Raw genomic sequence first — 22,803 nt, forward strand, 5'->3', positions numbered from 1 at the left:
CCCCATTTCACAGAGGAAGAAACTGAGGTCAGGGAGCCACTGTGCTTGGGAACTCGGGTAGATGTGATGCTAGAGCCAGGCATATTATGCTGCACCAGTTTGCCTCTCAAGGACCCATGGGCGCATTTCCAGGAGGAAGGGGATTTCAGGTTCCAACTGCAATCCCTTCCAAGAAAAAACTATCTCCCCATCAGTGAGGATAGTTAAATTCAGCTTCAAGATGATTATAGAATTAACATGTGTTCACGCGATTTCAAAAAAATGAAAATATAACCTAGATATAAATTTATTCCAATTTCTTTCCCAGGGAAAATTGTTTTAAGATTTTATTTATTTGACAGAGATAGCAAGCAGGGGGTGGGGGCAGGGAGAACAAGCAGGGGGAGCTGCAGGCAGAGGGAGAGGGAGAAGCAGGCTCCTCACTGAGCAAGGAGCCTGATGCTGGACTCGATCCCAGGACGCTGGGATCATGATCTGAGCCCAAGGCTGGCGCTTAACCGTCTGAGCCACCCAGGCACCCCTACCATGTGTTGTTTTGTAGTCTGACTTTTACCCTTAAATTTTATAAAATAGGCACTTCCCTATGTTGTTGTTTTTTTTTAAAAGATTTTATTTATTCATGAGAGACAGAGAGAGAGAGAGAGAGAGGCAGAGGGAGAAGCAGGCTCCCAAGCAGCAGGGAGCCCGATGCAGGACCCGATCCCAGGACTCTGGGATCATGACCTGAGCTGAAGGCAGACGCTTAACCATCTGAGCCACCCAGGCGCCCTCCCTATGTTGTTAAGCATATATTTATTATATACTGTTTGTTCTTTTCTGTTTATAAGTTGTCTTTTTTTTTTAAGATTTTTTATTTATTTATTTGAGAGAGAGAGAATGAGAGATAGAGAGCACAAGAGGGAAGAGGATCAGAGGGAGAAACAGACTCCCCGCCGAGCAGGGAGCCCAATGCAGGACCCGATCCCAGGACTCCAGGATCATGACCTGAGCCGAAGGCAGTCACTTAACCAACTGAGCCACCCAGGCGCCGTATAAGTTGTCTTTTTATTTCACATTGGTAGGGCAAGTCATAGGGGAATTTTTTTTTTCCATCAAAAGAAGCTTTCTTTGATTGCCTGGGTGGCTCAGTTGGTTAAGCGACTGCCTTCGGCTCAGGTCATGATCCTGGAGTCCTGGGATCGAGTCCCATATCAGGCTCCCTGCTCAGCAGGGAGTCTGCTTCTCCCTCCGGCCCTCTTCCCTCTCATGCTCTCTCTCAAATAAATACATTTTAAAAATCTTAAAAAAAAAAGAAGTTTTCATTCTAATTCAGCAAAAAGCTATCATTGTTCTTGGTGACAGCATTCAGTGCTATGATCTGGTTCTATTTACCCTCAAATTATATAAACATTGATCTATATATTCTAACAGCACTGCCTTTTAAAAGATGCAAAATTTGGGGGGCACCTGGGTGGTTCAGTCAGTTAAGCTTCTGACTCTTGGTTTCAGCTCATGTCCTGATCTCATGGGTCTGAATGAGGTTGGCTTCGTGCTCAGAAGGGAGTCCACTTGAAGATTCTCTCCCTCAGGCGCCTGGGTGGCTCAGTTGGCTAAGTGTCTGCCTTCAGCTCAGGTCATGATCCCAGGATGCTGGGATTAAGCCCCGAGTAGGGCTCCCTGCTTCTCCCTCTCCCATTTGTTCTCTCTCAAATAAATAAAATCTTTAAAAAAAAAAAGGTGGGGGGGAACGCCTGGGTGGCTCAGTCGGTTAAGCAGCTACCTTCGGTCCTGGGATCGAGTCCCACATCAAGACTCCCTGCTCGGCAGGAAGCCCGCTTCTCCCTCTCTCTCCCTCTGCTTGTGCTCTGTCAAATAAATAAAATCTTAAAAAAAAAAATTCTCTCCCTCCGCCCCTCCCCACACTTGTGCCCATGTGCTTGCTCTCTCTCAAATAAATAAATCTTTTTTAAAAATGCAAATTTTTCATTCTCTTTCTGGAAATTTTTTATGTGCATGTCAGATAGCCATCCAAATTTGTTTTCAAAATACCCAGTGCCTTGTCACTGTTTTGAAATAATTTTTATTATATACCATACCATTTTATATATATGTTTATGTTTGTTTTATTTCTGGACTTCCTCTTCGGTTCCACAAAGACAAGGAAACTGACATGAACTCAAATTTTCAAAAGATCACTCCGGCCCCTGTAAGGAAAATAAATGTTAAAGGGGAAATATTTTGAAAAGTTATAACTTAAGCAGCTGTAAGACCATTTGGAAGCTATTACAGAGGCAAGGGATAGTGATGGCTTGGACTACTAGTTTCTTAGCAGTGCAGGCCATAAAAAGTAGTTCTATTTCAGATATATTTTGAAGGTAGAGCTGACAGGATTTGTTTATATGTGTAAAATATGATACAAAGAGAAGAGTCAACCAGGTGAATGGTTGTGGCCTTTACTGAAAGGGAGAATACTAAGGAAGGGGAGATGTGGGGACTAGGTTAAATGAGAGATACCTATTATAGTGCAGGTGTCAGGTGGGGAGTTGGATATAGTAAATATTTTTCTTCTCTATGATTCTTTGTAGTTTAATACGAATAAAGTTGCAAAAGAAAAAAGCAATCTCTAAGGAGAATAAAGTTTGTGATCTTTGAACTAGGAATTCTACATCTGAGGTTTTTTTTCCCCCTGAGGTTCTTTTTTTAATGGAAATATTTATAACATGAAAACAAGTTTATGTATGCAGATAGTAATAGCTGATATTTATTATTGAGTGTTTTCTACTTCGTTGGCACAATTAAGGGCTTTATATGTATTAACTCATTTAAACATCACAGTTCTAGGATCAAGGTACTATTATTACCATCCCCGTTGTACAGATGAAAAATGAGGGACTGAGAGGTTAGACATCTTGCCCAAGGTCACACACAGCTAGTTAGTGGTGGTGGAGGAGGGAGTGTAGAAAGGGAGATAAGAAAGGGAGTAAAGCAGGTTCCCTAATTCAGAGCAACTAGTTATTGTTGACGGCCTAATGTAGACAGTCTAAACGTGCCAGTGCATCATGGTGTATAATGCTAATTGAATTAGGAAAATACTACGAGCCGGAAATTGTCCTGAGCTCCTTGCATGCATTCAATTAATTTAATCTCTCCAGCAATCCTACAAGTACTACTATTTTTATTGGTTCACATTTTACAGATGAGGAAATCGAGGAACAAAGAAGATACGATAAGCAGCTCAGAATCAGAAATCCAGGAAGTGGCAACGCTGGAGCTGAAATCCATAGTTCTCTATTCCTTCCATAAACATTTTGTGCCAGGCGCAGTACTCTGTGCTAGGAATAGCTGGAGAAAGAAGACGGGGTCCCCGTTCTCAATGAATTTGAGCAAACAAAAGCAGATCGAACCGTTCTTTCGCTCACTTTGCCTTCGGAGGTCCCAACTGAGCCTGTGAGTCTTGCCTGTGTCACGCTTCTTTACGCTGAAGGGGCGGCGCTCCGCCGGCGCCTGCGGGCAGAGGGGAACCCAGCGGTTGGAAAGCCGCCCCAGCCTTCCAGAGCACCAGATCCGGCCGCTCGGACGGGTCCTCGCCGCCAGCGTCGGGGTCCCCAGGGCCGCCCCTGGCGGCGTGCGCGTGCGCTGAGCTGCCCTCGGGGAAGCCTCCCGACAGCGCGCAGCCCGAGGGAGCGGCGCGCCCTGTCGCCGAATCCTGGCCCCGTGGCGCGGCGGGATCTCGCCTGCAGCCCCCCGCTGCGGGATTGGGCCGCTCCCCAGCACCGCCCTAGCCTACCGCGCCGAAACGCGTCCGGCCGCTCCCAGGGCTTCTCAGTTTCCCGCGGGCTGTGGCTTACAGCTTCCTCCGGGCCGTGACGGCGGCCTCGTCCAGGAGGACGGGGAGGATTTACCTGTAAGGCCCAGGACGCATCGATCTGCGCATTTTCCCCGACTGGTTTCAAGAGGAGCACCTGCAACGCCAGTGGTGTTTGACCTACCCCTAGAGCAGGCGGCAGATCTTTGGTGAGTGCTTGGATGGGGTCGCCCCCCACCAGGCCTCCTCAGGCGCTCTCCCTCTCCTCCGGCCACCTTTGGTATTATCGCTCAGCCGGGTCGGGCCTATCCACTCCGTGCCCCCAACTCGCCGCGCGCACAACCCGGGCACCAAATTCCACACTTCTAGCAATGGACCGAGCTCCTGCTGCAAGCGCAAATTCTGGACCCCAAGGTTACGGCTAGGATCTCCATCTTCCGACCGCCCTCAAGGAAAAGGTTTAAACCATTATGCTCTGCAGAAGAAGGCCAACTTCTCATCCTTGAGTCGCCTGAGGATAGGAGGGACCGCTGCAGGTCCCGGGCGGCTGGGCGAGTCGGAGTACTAGGGCGGGGTGGGGATGGATCCAGGCACGGGCCTGGGTGGGGAGCGCAGTTTGCCTTTCCGCAAGGCCTCGGGAGCTTTCTAGAGCCCGAGTCCTGCCCACTCTGTATGGAGAAATCGCAGTCCTTCGGGCCCTCAAGATTTTAGCGAGGTTAGACGGAGGGGGAGAAATCGGTGTCACCCTCTGCATCCCCTGTACCCGCCTAACTTCAAAGGGTTCCCAACACACGCCCAACTTAGCCCCAAGAAAAAAGAGCAGGGCAGGCTCCCTCTGGTTCCACTTATGATGGTTCCAGGATTGTGGGTGGCCCTGTGAACTACTGAAAATCCAGTTTTTCCTTTCAGAGGCAGAGAAGAAGCTGATGGAATCCATGAGGATCACTATATTAGCTGCTGGTGAGAAAACCCTAGGATGTCGGGGCCTTTCCTTGATCTGAATGCTCACCTCAACACAAAGCGAGGGTGGGTGGGCCGTGTGGGTGCACAAGTGTGGGCACTAAGAGGCCTAGAATCAGTTTGGAGTTCTGTCACAGAATGTGCCTGTCCTGCTTTGGTGGGGATCATTGGCCCTCTCCTCTTTCTGAGTTCTTGGCTGAGACTCTTGTAATAAAAGATTAACAAGAGAACGCTGTCCAGGGAAAAATAAGCAACACTTCCCACCCCCTTAGGATTCAGGCTTAAATGCAATTTTAATAGGGAAAGAGAAGGAATGTAAGCCTCTTAGGGGAGAGTTAAGTCATTTTTAGGGAAGATGAATGGGCACTTCAAAGAATAGATGGGAGGTATGATAATTTGTGACAGTTTGTCTGGGTGTCATGTCCGTTTTTATCAGTCTTACCTGGTTGAGGAACCCTGAAAAGGGGATTTATGCCAGTTGAGTTCCAGGCAGAAAAGAGGAGTTCAGAGAGACTCTCCCCGCATTTGCTGTTTTTCAAGCACCTACAGCTCAAAATATATCAAGGCAGCTTATTTGGGGATGGCATGTACTGAGCTCCTGCAGTCATTTTGGAGTGTCATTCTGTTATCTTTCATTTGTTATTAATAGAAACTTGTTTTAAAGATCACAAATGGGGGAGGGGTGCTTGGGTGGCTCAGTCGTTAAGTGTCTTCTGCCTTTGGCTTCCGCCTTTGGCTCGGGTCATGATCCCAGAGTCCTGGGATCCAGCCCCACATGGGATTCCCTGCTCAGTGGGGAGAGTCTGCTTCTCTCTCTCCCTCTGCTGCTCCCCCTGCTTGTGCACGCTGGCGCATGTACTGTCAAATAACTAAATAAATAATTTTTTTTTAAAAGATCACAAAAATACAATTGCACTTCTTTAATACTGAGTGAGAAGATAACTCTTGTTTTGCCAACATACTTATTAGCACGGATATTTTGGACTGCAGTTCTTCATGAAGTATATAATGTAATGTAATTTTAGAACATTTCCATTACCACCAAAAGGAAACTTACTGCCCATCTGCAGTCACTCCGAGCTCTATCCACAGGCAATCTTTCCATCTCCATAAAGATTTTATATAAAAAAAATTTTATATAAAAAAGATTTTATATATCATATAATACTTACCTTTCTGTGTCTGGCTTCTTTCATTTAGTGTAATGTTTTCAGGGTTATCCCTGCTATGGCATGCAACAGTATTTCCTTCCTTTTAATTGCCAACTAGTGTTTCGTTATATGGATATAGTACATTTTGTTTATACATTAACTAATTAATGGACATTTGGGTTGTTGTCATTTGGATGTCATGAGAAAATGAACATTTACTTATAAGATTTTGTTTTCATTTCTCTTGGGTAGATATCCGGGAATGGTCATGAAGAAACAGGCAAACATTCCCAAGGTGGCTTTTGACATTCCCACCAGAAGTGTATGAGTGTTCTAGTTTTCTCCACATCATCAATACTTGTAATTGTCTTTTCTTTTTAAGATTTTATTTATTTATTTGAGAGAGAGGGAGAGATAGCAAGAGAGAGCAAGAGTGGGGAGGAGAGGGAGAAGCAGGCTCCCCGCTAAGCAGGGAGCTCGAGGATATGGGGCTCCATCCCAGGACCCTGGGATCATGACCTGAGTGTAAGGCAGACATTTAACTGACTGAGCCACCCAGGCGCCACTGTAATTGTCTTTTTGGTTATAGACCATCTTGGTGCCATAGTGCTATTTTGTGCTTTTAATTTGCTTTTCCTTAATAACTAATGATATAGAGGATCTTTTTATGTGCTTATTGACCACCAATATGGTGAAAGATCTATTAATATCGTTTATCCATTTTTTTCTTTTATCTACTTCTAATTGGTTGTCTTAATGAGTTGTAAGATATATATATATGTATATATCCTTTGTAGAACATATGATTTGCAAGTAATTTCTCCTGCCTCTTCACTTTGTTGATGGTGTCTTTTTTAAAGCACAAAGTTTAATTTTGGTGAACTCCAACTTACCAACTTTTTATCACTTTTGCTTTTGGTATTATGTCTAAAAAAAATCTTTGCCTAAGGGTGCCTGACTGGTTCAGTTGGTAGAGCATGTGACTCTTGATCTCAGGGTTGTTGAGTTTGAGCCCCATGTTGGGCTTAGAGCTTACTTTAAAAAAAAAAAAATCTTTGCCTAAACGAATGTCATGGAAGTTTACTTTTATGTTTTCTTTTTTTTTTTAAGATTTTATTTATTTATTTGAGAGAGAGAATGAGAGATAGAGAGCACGAGAGGGAAGAGGGTCAGAGGGAGAAGCAGACTCCCCGCCGAGCAGGGAGCCCGATGTGGGACTCGATCCCAGGACTCCAGGATCATAACCTGAGCCGAAGGCAGTCGCTTAACCAACTGAGCCACCCAGGCGCCCTACTTTTATGTTTTCTAAGAGTTTTTATAGTTTTAGCTCTTACATTCATGTCTACAGTCTTTTTCCAAATTAATTTTTGTGTATATTTTAAGTTAAGGTAAGGGTCTAAATTCATATTTTGAGTTTTCTAATCTATGCACGAAATACCTTCATTTATTTAGATATTTAAATTTTTTATTTTATTTTATTTATTTAATTAATTTATTTATTTTTAAGATTTTATTTATTTATTTGAGAGAGAGAGAATGAGAGATAGAGAGCACAAGAGGGAAGAGGGTCAGAGGCAGAAGCAGACTCCCCGCTGAGCAGGGAGCCCGATGCGGGACTCGATCCCGGGACTCCAGGATCATGACCTGAGCCGAGAGCAGTCTCTTAACCAACTGAGCCACCCAGGTGCCCTAGATATTTAAATTTTTAAAAAGATTTTGTTTATTTGACAGGGAGAGAGAGAGAACAAGCAAGGGGAGCTGCAGAGGAAGAGGGAGAAGCAGGCCTCCCACTGAGCAGGAAGCCCAACATGGGGCTTGATCCCAGGACCCTGGGATCATGATCTGAGCCACCCAGGCACCCCTAGATATTTAATTTCTTTAAGCAATGTTTTATAGTTTTCAGTATACAAGTCCTGCACTTACTAAATTTATTCCTGAGTATCTTTTAGTGCTCTTATGACTGGAATTTTCTTAATTTCATTTTTAGGTTGTTTGTTGCTAGTATATAGAAATACAGTTGACTTTTGTCCATATCGATCTTGCATCTGTAACCTTATTGAACTCACTTTTTATAGTAGAGAGAGAGAGTGTGTGTGTGTGTGTGTGTGTGTGTGTGTGTGTGTGTGTGTGTGTGTATTCCTTAGGATTTCCTACAATATAAAATCTTTTTGTTTGTGAGCAAAGACAGTCTTACTTTTCCGGTATGCATGCCTTTTCTTTCTTTTTGTTGCCTGATTGCACTGGCTAGAACTTCCAATACAATGTTAAATAAAAGTCAGAGCAGCTATCATTACCTTGTTCCCGATCTTTGGGGGGAAAAAATCAGTGTTTCACCATTACTTATGATATATGATGCTAGCTGTGGGTTTTTTTTTTTTAAAGATTTTATTTATTTATTTGAGAGAGAGAATGAGATAGAGAGAGAGAGCATGAGACAGGGGAGGGTCAGAGGGAGAGGCAGACTCCCTGCTGAGCAGGGAGCCCGATGTGGGACTCAATCCCGGGACTCCAGGATCATGACTTGAGCCAAAGGCAGTCGCTTAACCAACTGAGCCACCCAGGCGCCCCTAGCTGTGGGTTTTTTGATAATGGCTTTTATTAGGTTGAGGAAGTTCCTTTCTTTTTTTTATTTTTTTTAAGATTTTATTTATTTAAGAGAGAGAGAGAGAATGAGAGATAGAGAGCGCGAGAGAGAAGAGGATCAGAGGGAGAAGCAGACTCCTTGCTGAGCAGGGAGCCTGATGTGGGACTCGATCCCGGGACTCCAGGATCCTGACCTGAGTTGAAGGCAGTCGCTTAACCAACTGAGCCACCCAGGTGTCCGAGGAAGTTCCTTTCTATTCCTAGTAGTATTCTTATCGTGAATGGCTGTTGGATTTTGTCAAATACATTTTCTGCATCTGTTGAGATGATCATTTGTTCTTTATTCTATTAACATTGTATATTACATTAATTGACTTTTGAAAAATGTTTTTATTTATTTAAGTAATCTCTACTTCCAATGTGGGGCTTGAACTTAAGACCTGGAGATCAGGAGCTTCACGCTCCTCTGACTGAGTCAGCCAGTTGCCCCTACATTAATTGACTTTTGAGATAAATCTCACTTGCTCGTGGTGTATAATTTTTCAATGTTGCTGGATTTATTTGATTTGCTAGTTTCCTGTTGAAGATGTTTGCATCTATATTCATGAAGTATATTGGTCTATAGTTTCCTTGTGAGTTTTTTTTTTTTAAGATTTTATTTATTTATTTGACAGAGAGAGACACAGTGAGAGAGGGAACACAAGCAGGGGGAGTGGGAGAGGGAGAAGCAGGCCTCCCGTGGAGCAGGGAGCCCGATGTAGGGCTTGATCCCAGGACCCTGGGATCACGACCTGAGCCAAAGGCAGATGCTTAACCAACTGAGCCACCCAGGCGCCCCTCTTGTGAGATTTTTGATTATGGTACCAGGGTAATGCTGGCCTCGTAGAATGAGTTGGGAAGCATTCCTTCATCTTCTTTTTTTTTTTTTTTTAAGAGTTTGCTTAATTATTGGTCAGTATGGATTCTCTTTTAAATATTTGGTAGAATTCACTAGTAAAATAATCTGAACTTGGTCTTTTCTTTGAGTGAAGTTTATTTTTTTTCCATTACTAATTTGGTCTCTTGTTATAGGTTTATTCAGATTTCGGGGTGCCTGGGTGGCTCAGTGGGTCAGTTGAGCGTCTGCCTTTGGCTCAGGTCATGATCCCTTGAGTCCTACATTGGGCTCCTTGCTCAGCAGGGAGCCTGCTTCTCCCTCTGCCTGCTGCTCCCCCTGCTCGTGTGCATTCTCTCTTTCTAACAAATAAATAAGTAAAATCTTTAAAAAACCCCAACCAGATTTTGCTTATCCTGAGTCTGTATCAGCAGTTTGTATTTTAATTATTTTTAAGTAATCTCTGTGCCCAATGTGGGGCTCACACTCACGACCCTGAGATCGAGTCACATGCTCTACCAACTGAGCCAGCCAGGTGCCCCAGCAGTTTGTAGTTTTCTAGGACTTTTTCCATTTCATCCAGGTTACTTAATTTGTTGGCATATACTTGTTCATAGTATTCCCTTATAATTCTTTTTATTTCTGTAAGGTCAGTGATAACATCCCTTCTTTCTGATTTTAGTAATTTATTGGGTTTTTTAAAATATTTTTTCTTTTCAAATTTTTATTTAAATTCCAGTTAACATACAGTGTAATTGGTTTCAGGGCTGGAATTCAGTGATCATCACTTACATACAACACCTAGTACTCATCACAAGTGCTCTCCTTAATACCCATCACCCGTCTAACCCATCCCCTACCTGATTTTAGTAATTTAAATTTTATTCTTTGTTAATCTTGTTTTTCTTTGCAAAGGGACCCACTTTTTATTGACTTTTTCTGTTTTCTATTTCATAGATTTTTCACTCTTAATCTTTATTACTTCCTTCCTTCAGCTTGTGTTACATTTACCTCACTAATAGGATCATGCCCCTCCCCCCAGCTCATAGGTGATTTTACAAACTACTTGATCAAGAAAACAGAGGCAGTTGATACAATTCCCTTAACATTCCCATAACCCTTAAGAAATGTATTGGGCATATCGTTTCATATAGATGGTTTCTTTTACTTCACAATTACAGGTGTCCTTCCAGGTTTTCTTCAGCACTAATCGAGCCACCTATTTCTGATCAACTTGACCCCAGTCTTTCCATTAATCTCTTGAGTGGTGGGCCAAAGAAAATCTTGCCCCGAAAAAAGTCAAAACCTTCCCTGGCCTCAGGTGCTATTTGCCCTCTTTTCTGGAACACCCAGGCTACCGAGAAGTCTGCAGTGGCAACCCCAAATTCCTCAGCCCATGCTCACCCTTAGCCTTCTTCGAAGTACATTCTGCTGTTTTACTGGACCACTGCACCCTTTGACAAGTGAGAGTTCACTTTCTCACCTTGCCTCCCTCCCCTAAGACCCGTTTTCTTTAATGATTTTCAATGGCCAGATGTGCCAACGTGCGGTTTTGGCCTTCAGCTCTTCCCACAGGCTATATTTACCCTACATATCCAGAGTGAAGTTGTCCAATACCTGAAGGCAGAACTCAGACTTAGGACTGAAATCCAACAGACAGATTTCCAAATCTTGTTTGTAAACCTGGGTCTACTTTTCTCCTTTTTTTGATCACTGCTATCGCTTGTGTTCTAGGCACTTAACTCTGTTATGTGGCCTCTGTGCAATAAAGTTTCAACTTTATAGATAAGTCAGAATTTATTAAGACTACATGCTAATTGGTTTTTTAATTTCTTAAAAAGATTTTATTTATTTATTTAACAGAGAGAGACAGCGAGAGAGGGAACACAAGCAGGGGGAGTGGGAGAGGGAGAAGCAAGCTTCTCGCTGAGCAGGGAGCCCAATGCGGGGCTTGATCCCAGGACGCTGGGATCATGACCTGAACCGAAGGCATACGCTTAACAACTGAGCCACCCAAGCACCCTGACTACATGCTAATTGTACTTGATCACTAGATCTCTAAACTTTTTAAAAAATAACTAATTTACCTGCTTACATGTATAAATCACGAGGCTGAAGCTCAATGAATTTTCAAAGTAGCACTGCTGTAAATACCATCCAGAGCAAATGAAAGAATATTAGCAGAGTCCTTTGGACCTTTCTTTCTCTTGCATGTTTTTGAACTTTATATAAATGGAATCATACAGTATTCTTTAACTTACTCATGTTGTAGTAGATTTAGGAGTAAAGTTGTTGAATCACAGGATGCAGCTATGTTCATAAAATGAGCTGGCATGTGGGTTCCATGAAGAAACTGCTAATGTGTCAAAGAACTGCAATCAATGTCACCACATCTAGCCTTTTTAGATGAAAGGGGTCACCTATATGCCATCATCTGCTTCTGAAGGATTGCTAAGAATTCCCAGTTTGAGGTCTCCAGCTGATCCAATCTTCCAGTAATTTGAGGGTGGTAAATATATTTAAATTGAGAGACATGGATTCAAGGATCAACACTGGAGTTTTACTGTTGTGGTAGTTATTAATGGTGTGTGGTAAGGTCTTTGGATCTCTGATGTCTCTTTTAGAAGAGGATTTAAATTGTGAAGCGGCTGTTTGAGAGGACGTAGAAATGCTTCTGGTACCTACTGAGTGTCACAATGTGTACTTGTAATATTTAGTTATGTTAGCCTAAATATGGTAAACACTGAGATTAGGGGCAGTCTTTCCAGACACAAAGGAAAGCCTGGTTATCAGTTCATAGGGAGAAAATCAGTGAGCTCCTGAGGGAGTTGTCCTTATCATTAACAATTTATACCAAAGAAATTTAGAATTTTCTGAAAGTTTGCCTAGCTTAGGTTTGAAGGTTCTGTTTATCCTTTCTTTTTCTTTTTTTAATTTTATTTATTTATTTGACAGAGAGAGACACACAGCGAAAGAGGGAACACAAGCAGGGGGAGTGGGAGAGGGAGAAGCAGGCCTCCTGCCGAGCAGGGAGCCCGATGTGGGGCTGGATCCCAGGACCCTGGGATCATGACCTGAGCCGAAGGTAGACGCTTAATGATTGAGCAACCCAGGCGCCCCTCTGTTTATCTTCTCTATCATGCCTGAAGAGTGAAGCTGGGATGGACAGGGAGATCATGAGTAAAATGTAATATCTTACAAAGCCCCTTCATAATGGTTCTAGTGTCTCTATCACTGGAGATAGAACTCAGGATTTCCTAGGCAGGAAACACAGTCAAGCATCTTCACACACACACACACCCCTAATTTTTTGGGGGAAAGCTTTGATATGTCCTAAAAATAGACATGTAATGACTAAACATTAAATCCTAGTGCTGCGGGAAGCATAGTAAAAACCATTTGGAGATGTTTAAAGGGGTCTTGATGTTTTGGCTCCAGGTTCTTTCATTTTTACAGTTTTTACTGGATTATGTTGTCAGCAAGGAGGACATCACTAGAAACTTCTTTGGATATGTCTTTAAAATGTCCCACCAGGGCTGGTTTAAGACTGTAGTTGAGGGCGCCTGGGTGGCTCCGTTGGTTAAGCAACTGCCTTTGGCTCAGGTCATGATCCTGGAGTCCTGGGATCGAGTCCCGCATCGGGCTCCCTGCTCGGCGGGGAGTCTGCTTCTCCCTCTGACCCTCTTCCCTCTCGTGCTCTCTCTCATTCTCTCTCTCTCAAATAAATAAATAAAATCTTTAAAAAAAAATAAAAAAAAAGACTGTAGTTGATTGGGGCGCCTGGGTGGCTCAGCCGGTTAAGTGTTGGCCTTTGGCTCAGGTCATGATCCCAGTGTCCTGGGGTCCAGGCCATCCAGTCCCCACTGGGCTCCTGGCTCAGCTGGGAGTCTGTTCCTCCCTCTCCCTCTGCCCCTCCCCTGGCTTGTGTTCTCTCCTCTCTTGCTCACTTTCTCTCAACTATATAAATAAAACCTTGAAAAAAAAGACTGTAGTTGATTTATCTCTGCCATGAGAATAAGGCTAAATACATCTGGAAGATGGCATTATGTTAATCAGCGATATCAGAATGGAAGAAATGGAATCGTAATGGTAACACAATCCTAAAAGATTGTAGTCAACATATGATGAACAGAAAGGATACTGACAAACCTCTAGGACCTTTTGATTTAGATTTATATCATAAAATATACTATGATTATTCCTGATGAACAAAGTACAAAAGATAATTGGGCTTTTCAATGATAACTTCATATGTATCTGAAGCTACTCTCTTCCTTTCTCTCTCTCTCTTTTCCTCCTCCTCCCCCCCCACTCCTCCTTGAAAAGGAGGTGTTTTTTTCTGTAGAATCACAGAGACACAAAGTACCTCTCAAAGTGAGGATGAGGGAGGAAGAATTAGTTGAAAGTCTGTATAAGAGGCAGAAGCATTGCCCTCCTTCTACCATTCTGTTCCCAACACTGATTGAAGGCCTATTTGAGATTGGTATAGATCCAGAAAGGTTCTGGACTCTGGGCCAACAGATGCTAGAAGAGTAAAGAGGTGCAAAAGCAAATAAGGAGATTAATACAACTCCTCTGTCCCTATTTGACTCACATAATCCTGGGACAGAGGTTTGCACCTTCCAGGCAGAAAAGTGGATAATTCCTCTCAGGTGAAATTCATTAGTTCAAGAAAACACAAACACAAAACCCTGATAGTGAGGAGGAGGGACTTGCCCACCGAGTTTCCTATGTGAGGGGCAAGCCTTAGGAAGGACTCCCCACTCTGGAGATAAGGAGTTGGTGGTGGGGCAGTAATGTGTGTTTTAACTTGCCCTCCAGGTGATTTTGCTGTAGTTAAAGTTTACAAACTATTGAGACAGCTTATTTTACAATGAAGCTCTTGAGTAAACCCCTGATCATAAAGCTGCCAATCAGGTTTTTTAAACAGGAACAGCCATACATAATGAGCAATGTTCCAAGAAAATCTCTAATGTGAAAGAGAAAAAGATAAAAAGAAATCTGAAAACAAACAATGTAGTAAACAGAAGAAAACTTGAAAAGGCATTAATATCTGAAAGATTAGAGAAGACATTAAATTCATGAAATAACAGAATATAAAAAGAATATTCAAAGACTAAAAGAGGTTTATCAAATAGGAAAGAGTGTAAGAAAAATATGGGAAGAGTCTAGAAGATCCATTATAAAATGTAGCAGTCAATTAACAGAGGTTTCAGAAAATAATAGAGAAAATGTTGAGGAGGAAACTGTCAAAGAAATAGTTCAAAAAGGGGCACCTGGATGGCTCAGTCGGTTAAGTGTCTGACTTTTGCTCAGGTCAAGATCTCAGGGTCCTGGGAGAGTCCCGCATTGGGCTCCGTGCTCAGTGGGGAGCCTGCTTCTCCCTCTCCCTCTGCCCCTCCCCTGCTCATGCTCTCTTTCTCTCTCTCAAATAAATAAAATCTTAAAAAAAAAAAAGTTCAAAAAACTTCCCAGAACTGAAAGAGAAGGTACACTGAAGGCACACTGATCAACACAATGGATAAAAGAAAATTACACAGAAAAAATTACACTTCATCAGGACACTAAAGGACAAAGAAAAGGTCCAAAACACCTATAGACGGAGACAGAAAAGAAAATGACATGCAAAAAGAATGGAACCTATTCTGTGTAATATTGTAATGGTGGATATCATACATTTGTTAAAACCCATAGGATGGACAAGAGTGAATACTAATGTAAACCATGGACTTTGGGTGATATGTCATTGTAGGGTCACTGATGGTTAACAAATGTTAACAATGCAAGATGTTGCTAGTGGGGATGCTGTGTTGTGTGAAGGTGGTAAGTGGTATATGGGAACTCACAGCTCAGTTTTGCTATGGACCAAAACCTGCTCAAAAAGATAGTCCTAAAAAAAGGAATGAAAACCAGAATGGCATCTCAGTTCTCTAGCAGTGTTAGAGGCCAGAAGACAATGCAGAATTGCTTTAAAAATTGTAAAGGAAAATTATTTAAAATTCAGAATATAACCCAACTAAACTATGGACATGCAGAATGTTAAAACATTTTTGGCCACGCAAACTGTCAAGAAATTTACCTACCAGGAAGAGGAGAATATATTCCACCAAAAGAAGTCAACTGATAAAAGATTCCTTTCTGAGAATGTGCAGCCAATGCATTGCAGTCTCTGCAGCGAGTTGCAGTCAAGGACTTGGGCCCTTCCAGACCCATCAAGCTCTTTTGAATATTTACATTCCTAGGTTTCTATCCAAGGTCTTGGTCAGAGATCTTTTTCAGTAGGAGTTGAAGGGGAAGTGAGAGGGAGGAGGAGGAAACCATGAAGAAATTTTTCCCCGCTGACCCAGTAGCTAGTACTTTCCCACCCTGAGCCCTTCCTTCTTCCCTTCCTCCTCTGCCCCCACCACCTCGGGATCCATAAAACTGCCAGAGCTTTTTGTTTTCCCTCAACTGTGAGACACCTATGTCCGTGTTTATGTACTGGCCACCCTCCGGGAGGGAAAATGAAACAGAGGGAGGCAACGCTTCCTCTGCTTCTAGCCTCTTGCTCGTACAATTGCAGTAAGTGACTAAAGGCTTAACTCTTTCCTTTTTGGCTTGTGACTTTAGTTGGCTACTCCGTCACCCGGCAGCTCAGTTCTCTCTCCCTGCTAAGCTGAGCTCCTGACAGCCTCCTTCCCTAGGTTATCACTAACTGCAAAAAGTCATTTCATGTAATTTTGCATGAGGGATCCGGACAAGCTCATGGTCTACAGGATTCATTCTCTTGGCCTGGGTGGGACAATTAGGATTCCTGATTCCAAAGTATTTCATAGGGATCACTAATTGTTTTTGTTTTTGTCATAATGGCCCTGCAGATATATTGCGTTTGTTAAAGGAGGCCACAGTTTAAATATACCTCTACATCAAACACTCTTCGTCACGTCACCAAAACTTAAAACTATCCTGATTTCCCTGAAACAAAACCTAAGCTTTTTTTTCATGTCAGATAACCTGGTAGCTTCCTAGCTAATCAGGTACAAACAGGTAAGCTTATGTAGTACTACTATCCTAAAAGGAATGTATGTTTCTCGTAGCCAATCATAACACAAAACAAGGTACTTCATTCATGCTTTATAAACCGTTTCAAGCTACTTTTGGTTTGGAAGTCTCCCTATTTTCCAACAGTCTGTTTCCCACTCAAAATATTTGTCCCATGTAAAGTTTTCTGAATTTTCTTTTGGTGTCAAAAGATTCTACCAGGGTTCTGTGCTTCTACACACTCTCTCACCAGATGATCTCCAAGATGATCCATGAATAAAAAAGGCAACAAGAAAAGAAAAAAGGCAACAAGATCTTGCAGTACAGTTGATTATGAAGACAACGGAAGGCTTTCCAAACAGTGATCTCTAGTTTTCTCTGAACTGGTCAACCCCTCAAAAATGAGAGAATGGGGTGCCTGGGTGGCTCAGCTGGTTAAGTGTCTGCCTTCGGCTCAGGTCATGATCCCGCATCGGGCTCCTTGCTCAGCGGGGAGTCGCTTCTCCCTCTCCCTCTGATCCTACCCCCGCTCATGCTCTCTCAAAAAAAAAAAAAAAAAATCTTAAAAAAAAAAATGAAAGGGGGCACCTGGATGGCTCAGTCTTTAAGCGTCTGTCTTCAGCTCAGGTCATGATCCCAGGGTCCTGGGATCGAGCCCCGCATCGGGCTCCCTGCTCCGCGGGAGGCCTGCTTCTCCCTCTCCCACTCCCCCTGCTTGTTTTCCCTCTCTCGCTGTGTTTCTCTGTCAAATAAATAAATAAAGTCTTAAAAAAATTAAAGAATGGCCAAAAGTGGGAACTGAGAGACTGAATATATGAATGAACAATGGCCAGATATACTTTTGTATATGTTTAGAATTTTTCACAATACAAAATTTAAAATATTTTTAAAATGTCAGTGTCATTAAAGATTAAACAACAGAGAGTGACTCTAGATTAAGAGACTAGAGACATGATAATAAATGGAGTGCATGCTCCTTGATTGGACTGTAGATTTTTTTAAATTAGCTATAAAGTACAGTGTTGGAAAAATTGGGGACATTGAAATTGGACTGTATAATAGACAACAGTATTGAATCAATGTTGTATTTCCTGGATTGAATAATTATATGGTTAGGTAGGAGAATGTCTTTGTTCTTAGGAGATAATGTTGAAATACTTGGGGTAGAGTGTCATGGTGTTTGCAACTTATAAAGTTCATGAAAAACTACGTGAAGGTAGAGATAAGATAAATGACAGAAAATGTTAACTAGTGAAACTGAAAAGTATAGAATGTAAATTTAATATTCTTACAATTTTCCCATAGGTTTCCCAAACGTTTTTTCAAAATAAAAAGTTGGTGGGAGGGCGCCTGGGTGGCTCAGTTGGTTAAGCGACTTCGGCTCAGGTCATGATCCTGGAGTCCCGGGATCGAGTCCCGCATCGGGCTCCCCGCTCAGCGGGGAGTCTGCTTCTCCCTCTGACCCTCTCCCGTCTCATGCTCTATCTCATTCTCTCTCTCAAATAAATAAATAAAATCTTTAAAAAAAAAAAAGTTGGTGGGAAAGGAGTACAATAAAATACATGTAATATTACAAAAAAGTAAAAAGCAAAAATTCCCAGATACTTGTATCTACATTTGTTGCAATGGAAGGATAATCCAAAAAATGAATAATAGTTGTTGGGGAGGAGAAGACAGGATTAACAAGAGGGGACTGAAAACTAGATTTTTCTGAATGTACATTTTCCATAATGTTTTTCGAAATGTACTTTGTAAATTAGTCTTATATTCTAAATAGCCTATCAGTGATGATTTTCATTTCTTACTTTATTTGAGTATTATTTAGTAGTGTGGTATAATGTCTCCTTACCTATCCATCCATCCATCCATCCGAGGGAACTAGTGTATAATTACTGTTTGTAAATGCTCCTAAACATTAGAAAACTGTCCTATATTCAGAACCATGAGGCCTTTATTATATTCTTTTTCTGCATGATTGCTCCTTGTTTGTGATTTGTTAAATATCTCTTTACTAGTTTATTTTCCTCATTTTAACCATTTTTCCTCTCCGTGACATATATTTTGATGCTATTTGATGCAAAAAATCAGTGTTATGTTTTCATTAGGCTTTGTAACATTTTTCATTGTACAGAGATTTCTTAAGATTGAAGATTATAAGAAGTGAAGTTATGAAGAACAAAGTTTCTCAATGAGAATCAATTCACTCACATGCTTTATTGTCTGAACCCAAAGCTCCTCAGACTGGTTCCTCCAGGGCTAAGCAAAGAAAGTAAAAGCATGTGGTCTGCTGACGTCTTCTGGGTAGTATTTTTTTACTTTATGGGGTGCAGAGAGCTTAAATAACTTGCACTCAGCCACAGAGCTAGAAAATATTGGAGCAGTATTCAAATCATGCCCTGTCCCTGTCAAAGTTAAATTAAGAGGCCTTGGAGGTAATAGAATGATTCATCTTGGCAGATTCTGCTAAATTTCAAAAAATTCCGTTTGAAGCTGGCATGAGGTCAGCAAATAAAACTCAAGGCTTGCTAGATGTATGAAACTTAATATAGAGTTTCTGCACAAAGCTAAGACCCCTAATAGCTACACTTCCAAAATAAAACTAAATCAGAAATAAACTTTGCCATCTAGATGGGAATGGCAAAGGAACATGTCTAGATCTTGCCTTTCTCTTGATCTAATAATTAATCACTACAAACCAGCCTTGTGGCTAACTCATGTTATATGTAGGAGTCTGAAAATTTTCAAGATCATTGGAAGTGGCCTCAGGTTGGATGCATCCTCAAGAGAATGGCTGAAGGAAAAAATTATCAATTTATGAAACGATGAAATTATATCCCTTATGCCAAGTTTAAAAAATTAACCCCAGATGGTTCAAGGATTTACATACTTAGAAACTTCAGAATTCTTAGTAAAAAGTATGGGAGTGTCTTTAGACCTCAGGGCAGAGAAGGATTTCTTTCTTTTTTTTAAGATTTTATTTGACAGAGAGAGAGAGAGGGAGAGCAGGAACACAAGCAGGGGGAGTGGGAGAGGGAGAAGCAGGCTTCCCGCTGAGCAGGGAGCCCAACGAGGGGCTCGATCCCAGGACCCTGGGATCATGACCTGAGCCAAAGGCAGATGCTTAACGACTGAGCCACCCAAGCGCCCCCAGAGAAGGATTTCTTAAGCAAGACACAGAATGCACTTACTATAAAGACTTAGAAGTCTTGACTATATTGAAATTAAAATTTTTATTTAACAAAAGACACCTTAACGTGAAAAAACAATTTAAACTAGAAGAAGACATTCACAATACATACAATTGGAAAAAGATTAGTAAGAGAATGAGGGAGAATACTTGAAAGGGAGAACTTTCATATATTATTTTACATCCTTGAGAACTTTTGTTTTACAATGTGCATATATTATGTTGATTTTTAAAATAAAATTGAAATAAAAATATCCACTGAAGTTATAGTCAGTATCTCCTCTTGTCGAGATTATCTGATAACCTTTGAAGCCTAGATGATGTGGATGAGGGAATTCAGGATATTAATACTATCAGCCTTCTGTAAATGATCAAAATTTTCCATTAGAAGATTTTTTTTAATTTTTTTATTGTTATGTTAATCACCATATATTACATAATTTGTTTTGGTGACCATTAGAAGATTTTTAAAACAAACACATCATAGCTAATTGTAAGAACAAAATATAGTTTGCACAGCATATGCTATCTATTCTAGAACAATTACCAAACAAGAGTTCTAGAAATGTACTAGAAAAAGTAGAACATGCATGGGATAATACACACCAGCTTCAGGACAATGATCTCTTGTGGGGAAGGAAAGGAAAGATTTAAGTGCTATCTATTTTAAAGAAGAGAGAAGCGAGGCAAATGTGGGAAAATGTTAACATCTTGTTAAATGGGGCGATGGTGGGGTTGTCACATAGGTATTGGTTATATAACTTTGTGTGAAATCTTTACTAATTTAAATTTTTAACTAAAATTAAGAACATTGGGAAGAAATGTGCATCAACACTAGTTTTAGGATGTTGGAAATAAACGGGATTTGTCTAGAGTCCCTACGTGTTCTATAATGACCACCTCTGACGTTTATATTTTAAAACACGACACACTTGCTTGAAGGATTTTGAAGTACTAACCAAACGGAGAGTTGGGAGACACAGGGAGCAGAAGGAAGAAAATGTAGATTCGACGAGCCTGCCCTGAGCCTGATCCACCTACCTCTGGAAGGTACCGCAGAAACCTTAATCCAGGCACGGAAAGTGAGTCCGGGTCAACGGGGCCGCCAATCCAAACCACGCTATCAATCAGCTGTGTGCTGGGGCAGGGACCTTTGAGGCTAAGTGCTACCTGGCTCAGCGGAGACGATCACGGATAGCCTCTGAGAGCCAGCTGAAGCTCAAATAAATGCTAGTTCAGGATCCGGGACGAAGCCCGCGTGGCTGGCTCCCCAACGCCACCTGCGAAGGGCGCCCAGTGTTAATTAGGTCGACTCACCCGGAACGGATGGCGAGGAGTCGCAGGAAGAGGCGGGGCTGGCCGGAAACCGTAAAAGGGGGCACAGGCTTCGCCCCTTACTGGAGTTGCGCCGGCGCTCCCTGGACGTTGCTCTGCTTGGGCTGCTGGACCTAGTATGGTCGACGACGCAGGTGTTGCTAAGGCCCAGGGAGATGAATGGACGCCCGCCCAGTCCCTGGACAGGCTGCTCAGGTCACCACTTCCACCACCGCGGATTCGCACCCGGCCGTGGTGGTTTCCTGTGCAGGAACTGAGAGACCCACTGGTGTTTTACCTGGAGGCATGGCTGGCTGACTCGATCTTCGGTGAGCCACCCCAGGGGTGCTAGTGGTATGACTCCCCTCCAGTCCAAGAGGAGAGAGACCCCGCAGAGCAACTCTCAACAGTTTCTGCCGGATTTGCAGGCCACCTTTGATGCCATGATGCCCACCTTCCAGCTCTTCCCTTCTCCGGCCAGAATTCCCTTCAAATTTAGCTCCTACTCACCTTTGACCATGCTTCCCCTCAGAGTCTCTCTTTTCCTGTTTAGGCCCAGACCGAGCCATAATTCCAGAAATGGAGTGGATGAGCCAAGTCCTGCTGACGGTGGACATAGTTAACTCTGGGGACTTGGTTGAAATCACCATCTTCGGACGGCCCGGTGTACAAAATCGGGTGAAGAGCGTGCTCCTGAGCCTGGCATCCTGGCACCAGAAACATCGTGCCCGAGGTGAGGGTCTCTAAAAACCTGCATGTGGAGGGAGCCACCAGTGAACCACCTGGTTGTACCAGGCTTTCTTCCAGCCTTTATTACCTTACCAAAACTTTTTGCAGTTTCCTAACTGCAGTGTTCTGCATGCAGCCCCTGGGCATCCCTTTGTAAGAGGAGTCCCAAGTGGGACCTTGGGAACGTAAACAGATCTAACACATTCACTGCCCATGCAGCCTCAGCTTGGTTTCACCACTGTTTCCACATCTCAGGTTCAGAGCCTCCACCTGAGAAGTGATGCTGCTAGCACCTCCCCTCCTCCCTCACTCCCTTCAATGATGGAGTAGTTTGGAACAGAAAGCATTTTTCCTTATCCAGCTGAGAAGATGAAACAACTTGAGGAGTTCTTGAAGGCGGGTGCATCAGGTCCCCAGGCCCCCCAGCATCCTGTTGCATAAGTATTTTCAGGAGCATTGTGAGAAACAGTCCTGCTTCTACTACTAAAGTTGGAGAGAAGCAAGTATCCATAAATCTCTGCATTCTTTTTTTTCCTGTGTCTTGATGGATAGTGCTTTGATTATTTTGATGCAAAAGTGAGTTTGTAGTGCCATTCTAGTAAATGAATTTCCTTTTTGTCCAATGGCTTAAAGATCTTTGCTCACTTAAAATTAAGCAAATATATAAAAGATTGATTCTGTTCATTCATGCCTTGATGTGAGGGGTGGGTAAAAGGCTGATAGGTAGTGGTTTTATTTTTGTTTTTTCCTTTGCCTCTATCATTTTGAATCTACTAACCCTTTTATGATTTTATGGCCAGAGTCAGGCCCTCAAGCACAGGCCCATGAATTTGCATTTCTAATAAGCTCATAGGTAATGCCAGTGCTTCTCCTCTGAGGCTCTCACTTTAAAGTTGGTGGTTTGGCCTCTGGGTAGCACCTAATGTGCATTTTCTTCTTGGAGTGGAGGCTTCCTCCCTGCACATGGGTGGGTGCTCCAACACAAAAGCTGAGGCAATCAGTTATGTATTCTGTTAGCATTGTGATTTACCAGAGAGCAGCCAGGGTCCTTGACAGCTTGGCTGTTGGAAGGCATCCTGCCACCAACCCAGCTGTCTCATTTTCCTCTGAGGTCTGCACAGGTGCCCTGCATGAACTGGGCTGTTTTTCCATTACTCATTACCATGCTATGACCAATTTGTGCAAAACAGCCCCAACCTCT

At 42.5% G+C, this 22,803-nt stretch overlaps 1 protein-coding gene across 1 annotated transcript; it reads left to right on the top strand.

Annotated features, from left to right (window-relative positions):
• Positions 1-21,012: 21,012 nt before the first annotated feature.
• On the top strand, positions 21,013-22,043 carry OOEP (oocyte expressed protein). The gene is made up of 3 exons (XM_028097454.2): positions 21,013-21,202; positions 21,427-21,606; positions 21,964-22,043. Exons 1-3 carry the CDS (start codon positions 21,013-21,015, stop codon positions 22,041-22,043), a joined length of 450 nt encoding a protein of 149 aa, XP_027953255.1.
• The last annotated feature ends 760 nt before the right edge of the window (positions 22,044-22,803 follow it).

The sequence above is a fragment of the Eumetopias jubatus genome, unplaced genomic scaffold, assembly GCF_037043125.1.
Source record: "Eumetopias jubatus isolate StellerSeaLion01/CBP00866 unplaced genomic scaffold, mEumJub1_p1.0 scaffold_6, whole genome shotgun sequence".
NCBI lineage: Eukaryota > Metazoa > Chordata > Mammalia > Carnivora > Otariidae > Eumetopias > Eumetopias jubatus.